General features: G+C 39.4%; 1 protein-coding gene across 5 annotated transcripts in view; it reads right to left on the minus strand.

Annotated features, from left to right (window-relative positions):
* Window positions 1–17837, minus strand: part of ARHGEF12 (Rho guanine nucleotide exchange factor 12) — a 149809-nt gene that overhangs the window by 23107 nt on the left and 108865 nt on the right. For all 5 annotated transcript variants that reach the window (XM_027036747.2, XM_027036748.2, XM_027036746.2 and 2 more), the window contains 12 exons: window positions 14353–14395; window positions 13944–14049; window positions 13374–13511; window positions 12652–12684; window positions 12220–12334; window positions 11420–11525; window positions 9341–9553; window positions 4537–4669; window positions 3474–3509; window positions 2992–3146; window positions 1857–2003; window positions 497–582 (listed from right to left, as the gene is read on the minus strand). In XM_027036747.2, the coding sequence (XP_026892548.1) occupies window positions 497–582; window positions 1857–2003; window positions 2992–3146; window positions 3474–3509; window positions 4537–4669; window positions 9341–9553; window positions 11420–11525; window positions 12220–12334; window positions 12652–12684; window positions 13374–13511; window positions 13944–14049; window positions 14353–14395 (1311 nt within the window). The remainder of the gene's footprint in view (window positions 1–496; window positions 583–1856; window positions 2004–2991; window positions 3147–3473; window positions 3510–4536; window positions 4670–9340; window positions 9554–11419; window positions 11526–12219; window positions 12335–12651; window positions 12685–13373; window positions 13512–13943; window positions 14050–14352; window positions 14396–17837) is intronic.

Consider the following 17837-nt stretch of genomic DNA (forward strand, 5'->3'; position numbering starts at 1 on the left):
AGAAGTACATACTGTGGGGTACATACTCACAGAGTCGGACAGAAAAACAGAACAGCTATGAAACAGCTATGACAGTCTCCGAACTCTTTCCTTACACTGTAAATTACTGTCACTTCTTTACTTCTGTGATGGTAGCTCTGGATCTACAATTGTTTAATGTCTTAGAGCACGATTCTGAGACCTGGACAACGGAAGATGGCTAAAATTTTACATTAGTTAAATTATTCTTATCAAGAGTCACTTTGCTATTTGTTAAAACACAAAGAATATCTTTGATGAAAAAAGAGCACTTAATTTGAATGAGCACCTTTTCTAAGATATTAACAACAACAAAAAACTGATATTACCCAAGAGAATACATACTTGGACCCCTTTCATCTTTACAGGAGCTTTGCAACATGGATGAGTTTGCAAATTTGCAGATTAGTTACTCAACCCTGAATGTGATCTTCAAGTGTCTATAAAAACATTAAAATGAAATAGCAAATTTCCTTACCCAGGTCAGTAAATCTTCCCCAATCTGATCAATAACTGAGGTCTCATTCCTCTTGCGAACAGCCTTCATTTGCTCATTCAATCCAACTAAGGGGGAAAAAAAAAAGAAAATAATTAAGTATACAGCCTGCATTACTGGTTGTACCGAGAGCCTAAATTTTCAAAAAAAATTTTTTTTCACAGTAGTATAGCCGCTTCTTGCCTCCTTAAATATAAATCTGAACACAATTCTTATACGTACAGATACCTGTGAGCTCTCTCTGAAAAACAGTGCCAAAGCATAAAACAATGTGGAAACTAGCACATTACATACAGTATAGGTGCATCAAATATGCATCTAACTTCAAGACTCCCTCATAACCATGCTCATAAAGAAATTTAAATAGAACAGGTGATTCTGCCTACTGTTGCTCTCAAAACGTTCCCATTCACAGGCAGTGCATATAATCACACTGAACTTGTCAGTTCATGCCGGTGAAACCTAAGATCACCCACAAAGACGTAAAAGGCATCAATTTGGTAGGCAGGCGTTGGCAGGTGCTGATGGCATCCTTGATGCAAGAAAGCTTGAGAATTAAGGATCACATAGAAGCAGTGACTTACAAAAAGAGAAACTGTGTCTACAAAAGTCTGAGATGACTATAACCAAGGAAAGCCAGCAAGGTAGAATTTTTTTATATATTTACTCAAACCTTTGAAGCAATAATAATTTAATTCCTGAAAATTATTCCATCATGAAATTATATACTGTATATTATATATCCAAAAATATATACATCATTATATTGGATATATATTTTTAAAAACACATACACTGCAACTGATAAGAAACTTCCAAGGGTAATTTTAATTATTCATATTTTTCATCTTAGACATCAACTTTAGACCTTAACTCCTGGTGCTAATACTTTATATACAAAAGGCTGATGGTGTGAGTGGGTGTTTGGGGAGGGAGGTATTCAAACATCAGATCACTTCTTTATTTAAGTTATGTGCTCACATATTATTATATAATTTCAGGAATGCTAACATGGATACATTTAGAAGATTTTACTGTTATGGTGCCTTTATGCACTCACAATCTTTCATCTATTAAAAATGTTAACCATCGGGGTGCCTGGGTGGCTCAGTCGGTTGAGCGTCCGACTTCAGCTCAGGTCACGATCTCACGATCCATGAGTTCGAGCCCCGCGTCGGGCTCTGGGCTGATGGCTCAGAGCCTGGAGCCTGCTTCCGATTCTGTATCTCCCTCTCTCTCTGCCCCTCCCCCGTTCATGCTCTGTCTCTCTCTGTCTCAAAAATAAATAAATGTTAAAAAAACAAAAATGTTAACCACAAAGATCAGAGTTGATTTTTCTTACTGTGAAGTTGAAGAATATCTTCCAAGTTTGAAAAAATTTTCCGTAGTTCTGAAGGTGACAGAATTCCTTCTCTGGATACTCGCTGGTAGAACACTTGGTCAAGAACCTTCAGTGTTCGAACATGAGCTCTTTCAGTGTAGAACAATTCTAAGCAGAAAAAAAGGAAATATGAAATATACCTCATTTAGAATGATTCCATGAGACCAAACACAAGCTTTAACTGGAATTAAGCAGCAAATTAGCTCTATAATAATTGTTCATAGTTTTGAAAGGATGTAGTATTTCTGATGTCACTTTCTTGAATCTATGAGACCCTCCTACATACTGGCTCTAAGAGCTGAATGCCAACAAATGAAAAATATCATTCAAAGCTATTCTGTATATTAAAGGTAACAATGTACTTCCAAATCCTTCTGTCTCTTCACAGTAGTACCCACCAACAACAGTAGAAAGCTAAAGCCCAAATAATATATAGTCTTTCAGTTGAGACCTCTTCAGAAGTCATAGTATTTTGGTTACCTCATTTGCCTACAAACCCTCATTTCTGAGGCCAGACTTGTTATTTCACTATGTCTCAAAGTGATCAGACACAGGAAGGATATTTATTTAAATAGCATCCTAAAGTCAGTGGAAGGCACAGCCTCCGTGTCACCCCCATTTCTGTCGCATATATGCTGGGGTAAAATAAAGAATACTGCTCGAGGATAAAGGAAGGACTGGTTCCCAGTTTTCTCCCTATCACTTATCAGCTAGCCGTGTGGTCTTGATTAATTCAACCAATCACCCTGAGCCTGAGCTTCCTCATAATCTATGCATAAAAATAAGTTGGCATGAAAGTGAAGTGAGAGTACCCATATTGTCTTAATGACTATTCAAGTTCAAGATCTATAATGCTATGAATCTTAAATACCCTAAAAGCTAAACACCTTTGCCTTTTAAATTATCATTAAGAATCATAGAAGCATTTGCATTTTTTGAGTTGGAAAGTTCAAGGATCAGCTATCTAGTTTAAGTTCCCTTTTATGTAAAACAAAAGGCTAGCAGAAATTTTGAAGCAAACTCTAAGACTCAGGGCTTGTTTTAGTCTAATAAAACTCACTATGTGTGAACAACAACAAAATCTAATTACACTCACCATTAATTACTTCCTGTCTTTTGATCTCACAAGGCTTTAGTCCCAGTAACACTTCTCGACTAACGAGCTGTTGCCAGTTGGGTGGATCTGTCTCTAAGTCATTTTCAAACTGTTCATCCTCACTTTGACTTTCTCCAAAAGCTATGCTGTCGAATCTGATGGAAAAAAAAAATAACGAATTCTATTCTGAGGACATCAGGTGGACAACGGGAAATAGCACAAGTTTTTATATTACAGCAAATAAGTCATATTTCTGAAGTACTGCCTAGCGCAGGGCCTGAAACGTCATCCTCTCATACAAAATGATTTACATGTGTTATATATAACTCTATAAATATCTTGTGAATAGTTTGTGTTTACTAAGAACTTTCTTTTATACTATCTAACGGATCCATGTACAGGTTTTTTCCTTTAAAATTAGAATGTTAGTTTTCTATTTCTTAAAATATGCCTCTACTGAAAGTTACTTCAGGATTACTCACTTTCGAAAGGGCTTTGGTGTCCCATGTTCAGGCACCCTAAAAATAATGGAGAATAAAGGGTCAATGGAAAAACAAGACGGTAATCAAGAAATTTATGCCAAAGACCCTGAACAGACATTTTTCCAAAGGAGACATACAGATGGCCAACAGACACATGGGAAGATATTCAGCATCACTGATCACCAGGGAAATGCAAATCAAACAACGAGATATCACCTTGCTAGAATGGCTAGTATCACAATGACAAGAAATAGCAAGTGTCAGTGAGAATGTGGAGAAAAAGGATGTGATATATATACACACATATACATATATATATGTACACACACACACACACACACTATGGAATATTACTCAGCCATAAAAAGTATGGGATTTTTGTCATGTGTGACAATATGGATGAACCTAGAGGGTATTATGCTACGTGAAATAATACAAAGACAAATACCATATGATTTATGCGTGAAATCTAAAAAACAAATGAACAAAGAAGCAAAGAAAGCAGGAACAGACCTATAAATACAGAACTGGTGGCTGCCAGAAAAAAAGTGGTGGGGGGATGGACAAAATGGGTGAAGGGGTGACAGATCCAGGCTGCCAGTTAATGGAGTGTGTAAGTCAGGGGAACGAAAGGCATAGCACAGGGAATACAGTCAATGGTGTTGTAATAGCTGTTGTGGGGGGACAGATGGCAGTCACACGTGTGGCCAGCACAACAGAACGTATAACCTTGTCAAATCCCTACGGTGCACACCTGAAATTAAAGTAACATTGTGTGCCAACTATACTTTAATAAAAAGTGAAAGAAAGAGAAATTTATGCCAGAGATACTCAAAACTGGGTGAAACTACAGTGGCTAATAAACAATTTTTCTGGAAGTTATAATGACTGAATAGAAAATAAATTAAAAACATTTCAGTACCTGTCTAAGATTTACCAGCTATAAGCTCTAGTTCCTTTCTTAAAAGCATATGTGGGGAAAACGCTACAAAGTACAGGAATACTATACAATGAAATAGATGAAGTTGGCCTAACCGTCCTCCATAAGATATCACTGAATTACCTTTCCACCTCCCACTCCTCCTCCTGCACTTGGTCTAACGGAGGAGGTGGGAAATCGAAGATGGTATTGGGAGTGCGAGGGGTGCCATCCATGCAGTCTCCAGATGCAGGTGTTTCTCCAACTTGCTTTGATCCTGAAAAGACGAAAGTCAGACCCTTAGACGGTGTTAATGAAGACAACGATTCCAAAAAAAAATCAGTCTCCAACGAGAGCTTCAATCCATCCGTAGCACATTCGTAATTCAATTACAGGTTAGCTAGAACCAAAACTCTAATATAAAATGCACTAAAAACTAAACAGAAATATTATTTTTAAGCAACTTTTTAAAAACCAACATAAGACATGTAAACAACTCAGAAGAGAAACATTTGGTGACGTTATCTTTTTCTAGCCCCTGTGCCAATCTTTTTCATACAAATTTTAGTTATTATGGTGGTCCAATTTGAAATAATAACCTCATACTTCTTTTTCTTGATTTACTACCTTTAGGTAATATACATTTCTTCCTCCTCTGAGGATTTTGCTCAGTTATACTTCCCACCTTCACTTTCCTCCCATTTCTTCCTGATGGATAATAATTATATTATTATTACTAGCTGAGTTACTGGTTATTATCTAAGTTTAAATGATAGAATTATATCTGTGTTTTTATTCCATCAAGAAGTTAGTACCTTAAATCTCCTCTATATCAAATTAGGTATTTGGTTTATCTATATCCTTCCCTTTAATTGTATTTCTCTCCTTCTACCCTTCATTTCTTTCAACTACATTTTTACCTGAATCAGTCGATGGAGTTTTACATTTCCCTGATCTATGGCCACAACTAAATATTCTGTGCCTTGCCTATTAGGTGGATTCTAAAAAGCCTGAAAACCAACAGACTGCTTACATTATCGTGTCAATGTACACAGTGTCATAAGCAAAATACAACACATTACATATACATATTATTCCTGCCAGGTTAAGAGGGATATTAGTTAGGATTATGTTTCCTTTTCTGCTGGTCCAAAGATGCAACTCATGGATCATGAGAAATAGAATGCTCATTGCATCAAGGTCAGGCACTCCATCAGCTACTTCAAGATTATGCCACTTAACTTTGTTTCACATTTAAATCACGACTTAACTTTCTTGAACAACTGTTTCGCTTAGCATTTCTGGATGGCTTTATTTTACAACTGTCAAAGCACTATCATTTTATCAATTCTCAGAGTTTTTCATTTGCTACATCATACTATCAACTGCTTAGAATCTCCCTTTTTCTTATCTACTAGTTCTCGTGCTCTAGTCGGGAGCAGCTGCTCCCTTGGCCTGTGACATAACTATCGTCTAGGAACTGCCTGCCCGTCCCCACTTTTCTGGGTTGTTTCCACCATTTCCTGGATCCCGTAACATTTTCTTCACTTTTCTCTCATTTTGCCGGAGTGTGTATCTTCAAATCATGTTCAAGGAAAGGGTGCATTTCAGCTAAACTTTGAATCGTGGCATATCTGAAAATGTCTTTGTATCTTCCTTCATTTCTGATGGGTAATTTGGATGGATATCGAATTCTAAGTTCAATGATTTTCTTTCAGCAAGTTGAAAGGCATGGCTCCTTTGTATTCTAGCCCCTCGTGTTATAATGAGAAATGTGATGCAGCATAATCCCCGTTTTGTTTTGTTTTTTTTTCCCTTCAAAGCTTTCAGGACTCTGTATCTCTGATGCATGGAAATTTCCAGAGACATTTTAGGTATGGCTCTTGTTATTATTACTGTTCTTGTTATTCACTGTAGGTGGTTCCCAGTGAAGACAACTATTCTTCTTTACCCTTAAGATGGTCTCTCTCATCATTTCTCTGTCTCTCCTCCATTTCCTCTGTTGATCTTTCATCAGACAGGCAGATATAGGACCTCTCAAGTGAGTCTCTCTCTCTATATATAATTCTTGTCTCTCCAATTTCTGTCTCTTGGTATTTCTGATATACATTCTGAAATATTTCCTTGACTTTATTTTTACGGACTTCTTTTTTTTCTTTAATTCTTGGTAGCTCTGGTGGTTCAAAAACGTGCATAAAGTTTTGATACTCCTTCCTTCAGGGGTCGAGCCTAATTATTCTGTCCCTTGAGTGTGAGCTAGATTTAGGGGCTTGCTTCTAACTTGCTGAAGTGACAATGTGCACCCACAGAGACTAACTCATTAAAGATAGCGAGGCTCCTTTCTTGCTCTGTCTTTTGGATCATTCCGGAGAAAGTTGGCTACCGTGTCATGGAACACTCAAGCAGATCCATGGAGAAACCCGTGTGGTGAGGAGTCAATGCCTCCAGCAAGGAGCTAAGTAAGTCCCCCTGCCACCAGCCACCTCCCTAGCGTAGAAGCAGGTCTCCTGGCCCCGGCTAAGCTTTCAGATGACTGACAGACACCTTGACTGCAACCACATGAGACAGAATTGCCCAGCTAAGCTGCTCTCAAGTTCCCCACCCACCAAAAATGTGACGAATAAGTGTTTTTTTGTGTTAAGCTATAAAGTTTTGAGGTGGTTTATACAAAGCAGTTGATAACTAATACGGTAGTTATTGTCTTGTAATAGTTATATTAAATCATTTCTCTTTGGTTTATGAAATGTTCCTTTTTCATAGTACTGTTATTCTTGGTTTACAGATATAATAATTTTTAAAATTTCCCCAAGTATACTATCTAATTTAGAGGTATTTTTTCAACGTTCTTGTCTATTACCTAAATTACGGTTTTCTGCTAGGGGCGGTTTTTCTGTTTATTTCGTTTTCTTTTTTTACGCCATCAATAGGTTTGGCATTAATGTATTATCTTAGGTCTTGACTCTAGCAAGCAAATTTTTTCAACAGCGAGTAATACTATTCGTATTTGAGTAGCTGCTGGGGCTTTCCTTTGCAGCTATACACAAGCAGATCCATTTCAGTTGGGAGCTCTCTGGACAGGGTGAGACCCTGGCATGTCTACTGTCAGGCTTCAGGCCCCCAAATGTTAGAACTAATGTCCTAATTAATGCCCTCCAGGGCACTATTGTCAAGGAGGACCTACCCAGCTCTCCCTACACAACTCACTCAACTCCTCTAAAAGAGCACACTCATGTTCTTCTGGTACATAAATGACAGACGGCTCACATTTTACAATGTAAGGATCAGAAACTGTTGACGTCATTGTTTTGATTACAGGCCTTCAATTAATTATTTTCAGCTTTATTTCTTACTCATGCACTCCATGTAACACATGCCAACTGCTGAGCCCAACATCTTTCCAGGGTTCTAATGGGCAGACTGGCTCCCTGCCTGGGACCCCTTGTACGGATTATGGACTCCAGCTTCCTCTATGTTGTTTTACTCATCAAACCACTCTTGTCCACTTTTAATCTCCCCAAACTCTGTTGAAATCTCTTACTTATTGATAACATGTTCTCTTCCTCCACTTCCTTTCTCTTCATGGTTTTTATTTATTTGTTACTGGTTACCCATCTGCCATGTTTTTATTTCAGTGAGAGCTAGGAGCCATGAATTAATGCACGTACTCAACCCAACATCTTCAGAATTCCACGTAAGATAAAACCTCCAGAGTTTTCTACAAATGTCACCCCTCCTCCTTTGTCTTAAATAAAAACCTGCCTATCCCACTGGCGATGACCTCTTCTGCTACAGTGCTCTCAAACGGAGACAGATGTTTCCATCGTACGCTGTGTACTTCAGGGCAGAGCAGAGATAGATACCCTTGTTCCTCAATACTACTGTCAGACCATTATCTTGCCTTCCTATAAAAATCTCTTGCCGCCTGAGACTCTCACTCCGAGATACTATCACATGCTCTCCCTCCTCACGACAATCATCTAGCAATACTGAACCTTTGGCTGCTGGCTCACAGCTTCCCTCTCTCTGCTGCTATCACATGAGGTGACCTCAAAACCCAGGGATATTAAGGTATTCAAACCCCTGGCTTGTTGGCCCCTTACTTTCTTCATCTCTAGTTACTTCCTTTATGCCATTTCAGTGACCACTCCCATAGCTTTATCCTCGACCCTGTCATACCAGAAATTGAACTGCTTCCAAAATCGCCAGTATAGATAGGCATTCCCTTCTCCAAATAAAACCACTGATTCACCCAGCTCACTTGCTTAAGAAACCCATTATAACAAGTATGAAGAAATATGGTAATAAGCTCTTTTCCCAGTGACCTACAATTGCTTTACATCTTCCTCTACTCCTCAAGTCCCCTTGCCCTTCACACACGCTCTGCCTCTCATCTCCTCTCTCCTTCTCCAAGCTCTTCCCTATTCGTTATATATAGTCTGTCCCCTGCATCTTCAACCTCCTCCTCTTTCCTGGCTTCCCTATAGTATTAAAACAACAACAACAACAAAACACCTCTAGTATCTCAGGTTTTTAAAAAAGTCTTCTTCAGCCTCCCCCCAGGTCTGCTTCTAGCTACTAAATCCCCTCAACACTTCTTTTACCCTTCCATTACTGGATCGGGCACAATCTGAATTTTTTATTGGTGTGACTATCTCCCCACGGGACTAAGCAGCACAGGGCAAGAATCTAAGTGTCACTTCTGTGTGCTGGCATCGGATACAGAGCTAATGCCTGACAGAGCGCTCGATCGATATTCCTCAATTGGTGAGAATTCAAAATGATCACTTAGCACAGATTTATCACCAGCTGTAGAAGATATTAAAACGTTAAAATGAAGTTAAACTGGGATTCAGGCTTGATTAAAATAATATGCCACTCTATTGCTGACTTAGTGTGACCGTTTTAAAGTCTTGAGACTTAGTTAAGTTGCACTACAGCATTCGCTCACCCAGATCATTCTCTTTCCCTCCTTCCTGGGAAAGAGTGGCCCCTGAAGCCCCAGAGGACATGGAATTGGCTGGCAGGTACCCAACGTCTGTTCCTTCACCTGCTAACCCACTCTGGCGCAACTTGGCAGAGTCCTGAGGCTCAGGACTCACAGAAGAGGGTGTGGATAAGTGCTTAGGGTGCCGCTGCTTCTGTAGTTCCATAGCTCTGCCAACTGAACAGAAAGCAATGGTTAATAATGTATGTTTCAAAAATCTAAAAAAAAAAGAAGAAGAAGAAGATGTAAAGGATCTAAAAATTGTCTGGAACATGGAAAATATTTGTGAATTATTACTGTGTGAGAGACAGATAGATAAGACAGGAAGAAATGAAAGAAGGAAAAGAAGAAAAAAGGAAAGAAAAATAAAGGGAGAGAAAGAGAGCAAAAGAAAGGAAGGAAAGGGGGAAAGAAGAAAGGAAGAAAAAAAGAAAAGGAGGGAGGGCAAGAGAGAGGAAGGCAGGGGAAGGTGGAGGAAGGTAGAAGAGAAAGGGAGGAGAAGGTGGCAGTGAGAAGGAGAGACAAGAGGGAGAAAAGGAGAGGAGAGCAAAGGTGGGGAGGGAGCGTGTTGAGAGAAGAGATGGACGCACACAGAACCGTACTCACTTGTAAGAGTGAAGACGGAGCCTTCTGTGAGCCTTGGTAAGGCCCCGCCCGCCCCCAACACTCACAGCTGCACCACCATAACGTGCCTCAGACACGATCGAGATTAATCTGCAGCCTGCTCACTATCCCTGTTTGCATCAGTAACCACGAGAAGCTAAAGACACTTAGGTCATCATCCCCCACAGCACTGCGCACCCTCACATAGCTCTGTACTTCCCTAATCCTAAACTTCTCCCTTCCCGAATTCCTAAAATTCTCCTTCTGTATCCCTTGGAACTCATGGGCAGCACCTATGAAGGACTCCATTCTTGGAGTACCTGGTGGATCAGCCAGTGGAGCCTCCAACTTTTGATTTCGGCTCAGGTCACGATCCCAGGATCATGGGATTGAGCCCTGTGTCGGGCTCTGTGCTCAGTGAGCATGAAGCCTGCTTAAGATTCCCTCCCTTTGCCTCAGCCCCTTTACCCTGCTCACACATGCGCGCTCTCTCTCTCCAAAAAAGAAAAAAAAAAAAGACATATTCCATTTTCTCCACCTCGTCTCTAAAAATTTCCTTCATCTTCTCAGTGTTTGGGGCACTACTGGTATTTGGCACCACTACTGGCGTCGGACATCCAGCACCGCTGTTAGCACAATGCCACTCCCACTCCAACCTCGCCAATATTTTCCAACGCGGTGCTGCCCGGTCGAAGACCACTACATGACCTAATTTCCCGCCCGGTGGTACCACCCTCCCTATTTCTCCCGCAGAGGGCCGATCTCTCTCCGTTAGGCCTGAGGGTGGAGGGAGATCAGGAAATAAAGCACAATGGAGAGGTGGAGACATTGTATAAGTATGGAGAGAGTGAGTAATACGTGTATAAAAAGATTAAACAAAGAATGGTGGAGAAATCCATGCACATTTTTTTTTTTTTTTGATTTAACAGAAGTTGAATGCAAATAAAATCCGAATAGGTAAGTATATTATGTTATGGACAACTGATAGGATACTACAATTAAAGAAGTCTTTTTTAAAATTTTTTAATGTTTATTTATTTTTGAGAGAGAGAGAGACAGAGAGAGAGAGACAGAGAGAGCACAAGCCGGGGTGGGGCAGAGAGAGAGGGAGACACAGAATCCGAAGCTCCAGGCTCTGAGCTGTCAGCACAGAGCCCAACGCGGGACTCTAACTAACAAACCGCGAGATCATGACCTGAGCCCAAGTTGGACGCCTAACCGACTGAGCCACCCAGGTGCCCCTAAAGAAGGTGTTTAAGATAATTATAGAGCCACGTGGGGATAGTTAGCTCAGAAATAACCTTGAATGCCAGCACGGTACATTGGAAATTCAGTGGAATCATTTCAAGAACACCTTTCTCCAATACTTCTAGTTAACTGAGCCTCTGAAGGGAAGATGGAGGGAGCTGGTGAGAACGCGCCATTTCCAGCTTCACATACTTGCACTGTTGTCATGACGGCTTGGTCTCCTTGGGGGTCCCAGGATGCTGGGGAATCCTCTGCGCTTCCCTTTTTCTTCGCCTTCTCGATCTTTCTTCATACTTTGCTAGAGTCAAGGTACAATCAGAGAGATAAGAGACACACAACAGAGTCGAGTTCTTTTGTCGCTGTCGAACACAGAAACGCAATTCTAATGGTCAGCTGAAAGAACTGGCTAAATGCAAGTGAGAGACACACACGCAGCACTCAGAGGCCGGCACACAGTACCGTGTGCACGTCAAACTCAAGATGTCTTTTCAACCTATTTCGAGCTGACAATTTTGGAAAACAAAAAAGTAGTTTGACAACACATTTACCGGGAGCCAGTTCCAAGCAATTCATTCCTCTGCTGAACAAACAATAAGCCCTTCCTGAGTGATGGCACTGTGCTAAAAGCTGGGGACACGACGAAGGAGGCCCTCGCCCTCACAGAGCCGCCCCGTCTGACAAACACTAAACGAAAACATAAATAATCACACACTGTGACCGGCGCCATAAAAGGAAAGACTGAGGCCGTGACAGAGCTGGGATGGCACTCGGCATAAAGTGCTATCTGCACTCCTCACACTGTCTGATCATTAGTTTCCATGCCTGAATGTCTCACTAGATTTTTTACTTTCTTGAGAATGGGGACCACGTCTTACACACATTAGCATACCCAGCACTAACTTGCTGAATCGGTAAATACGAAGACGAAGGAAGGCACTGCGACCCCATGTAAAGAAGCACAGGGACGTGAACACACTAGTATCCAGTCCTACCTTGATTTTTGGAAGGAATCCAATCCGACCTCGCTTGTGCTCCAAATTTCGAGGTTCTTTCACTTTTACTCCCAAATGCTTCATGTACATAAGGATAACATACTGCATTGTTGAACTGGAGGAAAAGGATTAAGTCAAAGAAGGACTCTGAGAAGGGAGGGTGGGCAGAATAAAGACATCAAATGACTTTAAAAAAAAATGCAATACTGGAATTCTTAGAATTCATTCATCAAGAAAAAACTAAGCAGGTATCTACTGGTTGCAAATAGAAAAGGACTCTACTCAAGACACTAGAATATTAGTCGAATAAAACAGAGGCCACCAGAGGGAGACACTCTATACTTTGAAGTTAAAAGAAATCATAATTTAGGACTTAGAAAAGACAGTTTCTTTTTTTTGTAAAATTCTTGGGAAAAAACCCAGTTATATTACCTTTTATCTTCTTCTACAGCCTGAGCAGTCATCCTAAAAGTAAAAATATTTCAAAATTAAACATTAAAGTTTAACGAAGGAGTTGCTATTAACTCAGATACCTGAAGCAACAGAACAGAGCTCAATCTGTCACCTGGCATGAAATAGCAGAGTAACCCTAACCCTCTAGGGGACTATAGGCTTTTCTCACTCCTGTCATCAACTGTAAATGTTTTCTGACCTCAAACAGTTTCAAAGCCCATGAACTAAAACCACTGGAAGTGTTTCTGATCAGTTAGACATTTTATAGTTACTCATTTTACCAATACCCAGAAAAAGAAACACAAGAACTTTTCTAAAACATCAGCAAAATTTAAAAATTAAAACATTAGGGGTGCCTGGGTGGCACAGTTGGTTGAGCGTCTGACTTCGGCTCAGGTCATGATCTCACGGTCTGTGAGTTTGAGCCCCGCATCGGGCTCTGTGCTAACAGCTTGGAGCCTGGAGCCTGCTTCGGATTCTGTGTCTCCCTCTCTCTCTGCCCCTCCCCACTCATGCTCTGTCTCTCTCTCAAAAATAAATAAACATTTAAAAATTAAAAAAAAAAATTAAAATATTAAAACCAAAATACATGGCTCCACACACGTGGTCTGACTCCCCTTTTGAGTTTGTTCAAAGTGTGCTTTAAGCATTAAGGAGCATCTCAAGAGAGAGGTGCTTCTGCACATGCTTCTGTTACTTACAACACTTCTTCGATTTTGGCAACAATCTGTTCCGCACATGCCCGTTCCTTCTCCAAAGTTACCCGGTCCTTGTCTCGCTCTGCATCGAGTTTTGTCAGCTCGCTTTCAGCCAAGGTCAGCCCCATGCTACGTTTCTGCCTAAAGGGAACAGGAGAAGCTTCCTGAGGTGGCCTAGAGAAGAACCGTCTCCCTCTGGAGATGTTTCATCAGAGTTTCCATGGCTATGAGTTTCTAGCAACAGGCGAAATGTCACAGTTTTCTATTTTGGGGCCCCTGTCACCTAGGACACCACAGGAAAAGAATTCTAGAGGCGATCGCTCAACAGAACACACATCCTGAAGGAACACACTTAGCCTAGAGGAGACCTGAGCTCAAATCCTGAAAGCATACAGAATGGGGACTGTGGACTCAGTACCATGCCAACTCTTCGACTCTAGGTATTCCTTACATTTTAATCACAGTGATAAAGACCATATGCTAAGCCAAGGACTTAATGTGTAACCTTTTCCTACCTAAACAGAAAGTTAATTCAGAACTACCATATCAGTTTATATCTGCCACCAAGCTTACCGAAAATCTTCCAAGTGCCTCTGAACTTCTGGGTGGACTCTTTCCTGCATAGTTTGAATATAGTGGCGGTGTAGATCCTCAGGTATAAGCTCAGGTCTTCTTTTTTCTGCATAAAGAAAAGGCAAGGAGTTACCTGATGTGAAGGTATATCCTGTGCATTATAACTGGCAACATATCAATGCTATTTGGTACAAACTTGGAGTAAGACAAAGAGAAGGTCTTCAGTGCATTTTGTTTTTTACCTCACAATTCCAATTTCATATACGTTTAATGTATTACAGAATCTATTTTCTGTTGTGATTCAGATGATCTGCTCATTACCACATGACAGATAAAACCTTTACAGATGAACTGTGCTACATATCTAACAGAGACATAATTCTCCAGAATATTGATACTCCAAACTTACCTAGATCTATTGATATTTCATCAGGAACAGAAACTTTCAGGTGCTAAAACAAAAATGCAAACAAAAAGTGAAACAACACTAAATACTTATATAAGGTGTATATATAAGGACTTGTATAAAGTGAAGAGATACAACTTGGATAACTATTTTTACAATCACATTCAGGTTTAAGCTCACTTATCCCATCCAAATTTCACAGCTCTGGAATGTACCACTGTTTCAACATGAAAATAGGCCCTTTCCCCCAATGATCATATACAGGAAATATCTATAATCACTGGTTAATATAATCAGTTATATACATCATTTGAATCAATATAGCTAACACTGAAACTGTGTATATATGGTATGAAAAATTTAGTCATATATAATCATGACTTTTTTTTTTTTTTTTTTGCTGTACTTGAGACTCTAAACCACATATTACCAGTAATTTCCTATGTAAAGTGAAAGAACCCTCACAACATTCATGCCCTGATGAGAAGGTACTGGATGTCAATGTCAAGCCTTTGCAGTATTAAATCTCCAATAACCATCCATAGTTTTTACTATTGACCCAACTAAGGTAACCGTGTGATAATTAACTTCTTCTTAGCTAGGATTTTCCCCATAATAACTGCAGTTTGCGGTCCTATTACCACATAGTTGTGTTTTCCCTCTCATCAATCTGGGAAGTATCTTAGAAAACAACTTATTTGTATTCAAAGAAAATATCTTAACCTCTTCATGCTTACTTTATAATGTATACCTACTTGTCATATACTTTGAGAATTTAAACAGTTCCTGTAAGATCTAAAGCTTTACATTAAAAAATAAGTCTGCTGCAAATTATGAGATCTCCAAATTCATCTGAAGAACAGTGAAATGGATTTCAAAGTTTTCTCTTTCACTGACGTTGTCACACAGTAGCTCAAATCAACTGTCCTAGAAGTATTGCTAGCATAAATGTAAAAAAGTATATACACGCTCATTTCTGTATTTATATGAAATAAATAAACCACCTGTGACATGAAAGAATAATCAGCAAATAAATCTATCAGGGTTATTACACTTTAATACTGATAAATTTAATACAGATCACAAGCAGCAAAATAAAGATTTGACTTAGCTTGGAGCTCTTAAGATATGTGACATTAACTTCTGGGGATTTACCTGAAGTAAACAAAAACACTAATTCAAAAAGACACATGCACCCCTATGTTTATAGCAGCATTATTTACAACAGCCAAGATATAGAAGGAACCTAACTATCCACCAATAGATGGATGGATAAAGAAAATGTGGTAGATATACACAGTGGAATTATTACTCGGCCATAAAAAAGAATGACACCTAGCCACTCACAACCACATGATGGACCAAGTGGGTATTATACAAAGCAAATGGTCTAGACAGAGAAGACAGATATTGTATAATTTCATTTACATGTGGAACCTAAGAATTAAAACCAATGAGCAAACACACACAAAGAACAGAATTAGGCTCATAAATACAGAGCAGACTGATGGTTGCCAGAGGCGAAACAGGGTGGGAAGTAAGTTAAATGAGTGATGGGGATTAAGAGGTACCAACTTCCAATTGTAAAATAAATAAGTCACAAAGTATAACATCCATTCATGATAAAAACCCTCAACAAAGTAGGTTTAGAGGGAACGTACCTCAACATAATAAAGGCCATATTTGAAAAACCCACATCTAACATCTTACTCAATAGGGAAAAACTGAGAGCTTTTCCCCTTGGGTCTGGAACAAGACAGGATGTCCACTCTCACCACTTCTATTCAACAAAGTACTGGAAGCCCAAGCCATAGCAATCAAACAACAAAAAGAAATAAAAGGCATCAAAATTGGTAAAGAAGAAGTTAAACTTTCACTATTTTCAGATGACATGTTATTATACATAGAAAGCCCAAAAGACTCCACCAAAACACTGCTAGAACTGATAAACCAATTCAGTAAAGTCACAGGATACAAAATCAAGGTACAGAAATCTGATGCATTTCTATACACTAATAATGAAGCAGCAGGAAGAGAAATTAAGAAAACAATCTCATTTACAATTGCACCAAAAATATAAGATACCTGGGAATAAACCTAACCAACAAGGTGAAAGGCCTGTACTCTGAAAACTATAAAATGCTGATGTAAGAAACTGAGGACAACACAAAGACATGGAAAGACATTCCACGCTCAAAGATCAGAAGAACAAATATTGTTAAAATGTCTATGCTACCCAAAGCAATCTACATATTTAATGCAATCCCTACCAAAATACCAACCATATATTTCACAGAACTAGAACAAAGAATCCTAAAATTTGTATGGAACCACGGAAGACCCCAAATAGCCAAAGCAATCTTGAAGAAGAAAAGCAAAGCTGGAGGCATCACAATTCCAGACTTCAAGTTATATTACAGAGCTGTAGTCATCAAAACAATATGGCACTGACACTAAAACAGACACGTAGATAGATCAATTAAAACAGAATAGAAAACTCAGAAATAAATCCACAACTATATGGGCAATTAATCTTCAACAAAGCAGGAAAGAATATCTAATGGGAAAAGGACAATGTCTTCAACAAATGGTGTTGGGAGAACTGGACAGCAAGATGCAGAAGAATGAAACTGGACCGCTTTCTTATACCATACACAAAAATAAATTCAAAATGGATGAAAGACCTAAATGTGAGACCGGAAGCCATAAAAATACTAGATGAGAACACAAGCAGTAACCTCTTGGACATTGCCTATAGCAACTTTTTTCTAGACACGTCTCCTGAGACAAGGGAAACAAAAGCAAAAATAAACTATTGGGTCTACATCTCAATCAAAAAGCTTCTACACAGCAAAGAAAACAACCAACAAAACTAAAAGACAACCTACAAAACAGAAGAAGGTATTTGCAATGACATATCCCAAAAGGGTTCCTATACAAGGTATAACAAGAACTTACAAAACTAAATACCCAAAAAGCAACGCAATTACAAAATGGGCAGAAGACATGAACAGACATTTCTCCAAAGAAGACATCCAGATGCCCAACAGACACATGGAAAGATGCTCATCATCACTTACCATCAAGGAAATGCAAATCAAAACTACAATGAGACATCACCTCACACCTGTCAGAAGGGCTAAAATCAACAACACAAGAAACAAGAGGTATTGGCAAGGATGTGGAGAAAAAGGAACACTCATGCGCTGCTGGTGGGAATGCAAAGTGGGGCAGCCACTCTGGAAAACAGGATGGAGTTTCCTCAAAAAGTTAAAAATAGAACTGCCCTACAATCCAGCAATTCCACTACTGGGTATTTACCCAAAGAATATAAAAACACCAATTCAAAGGGATACATGCAACTCTATGTTTATGGCAGCATTATTTACAATAGTCAAGATATGGAAACAGCCCAAGTGCCCAGTGATTGATGAATGGATAAAGATGATGTGGTATATATACGTACAATGGAAATCACTCAGCCTTAA

This window comes from Acinonyx jubatus, chromosome D1 (genome assembly GCF_027475565.1).
Source record: "Acinonyx jubatus isolate Ajub_Pintada_27869175 chromosome D1, VMU_Ajub_asm_v1.0, whole genome shotgun sequence".
Taxonomy (NCBI): Eukaryota; Metazoa; Chordata; class Mammalia; order Carnivora; family Felidae; genus Acinonyx; species Acinonyx jubatus.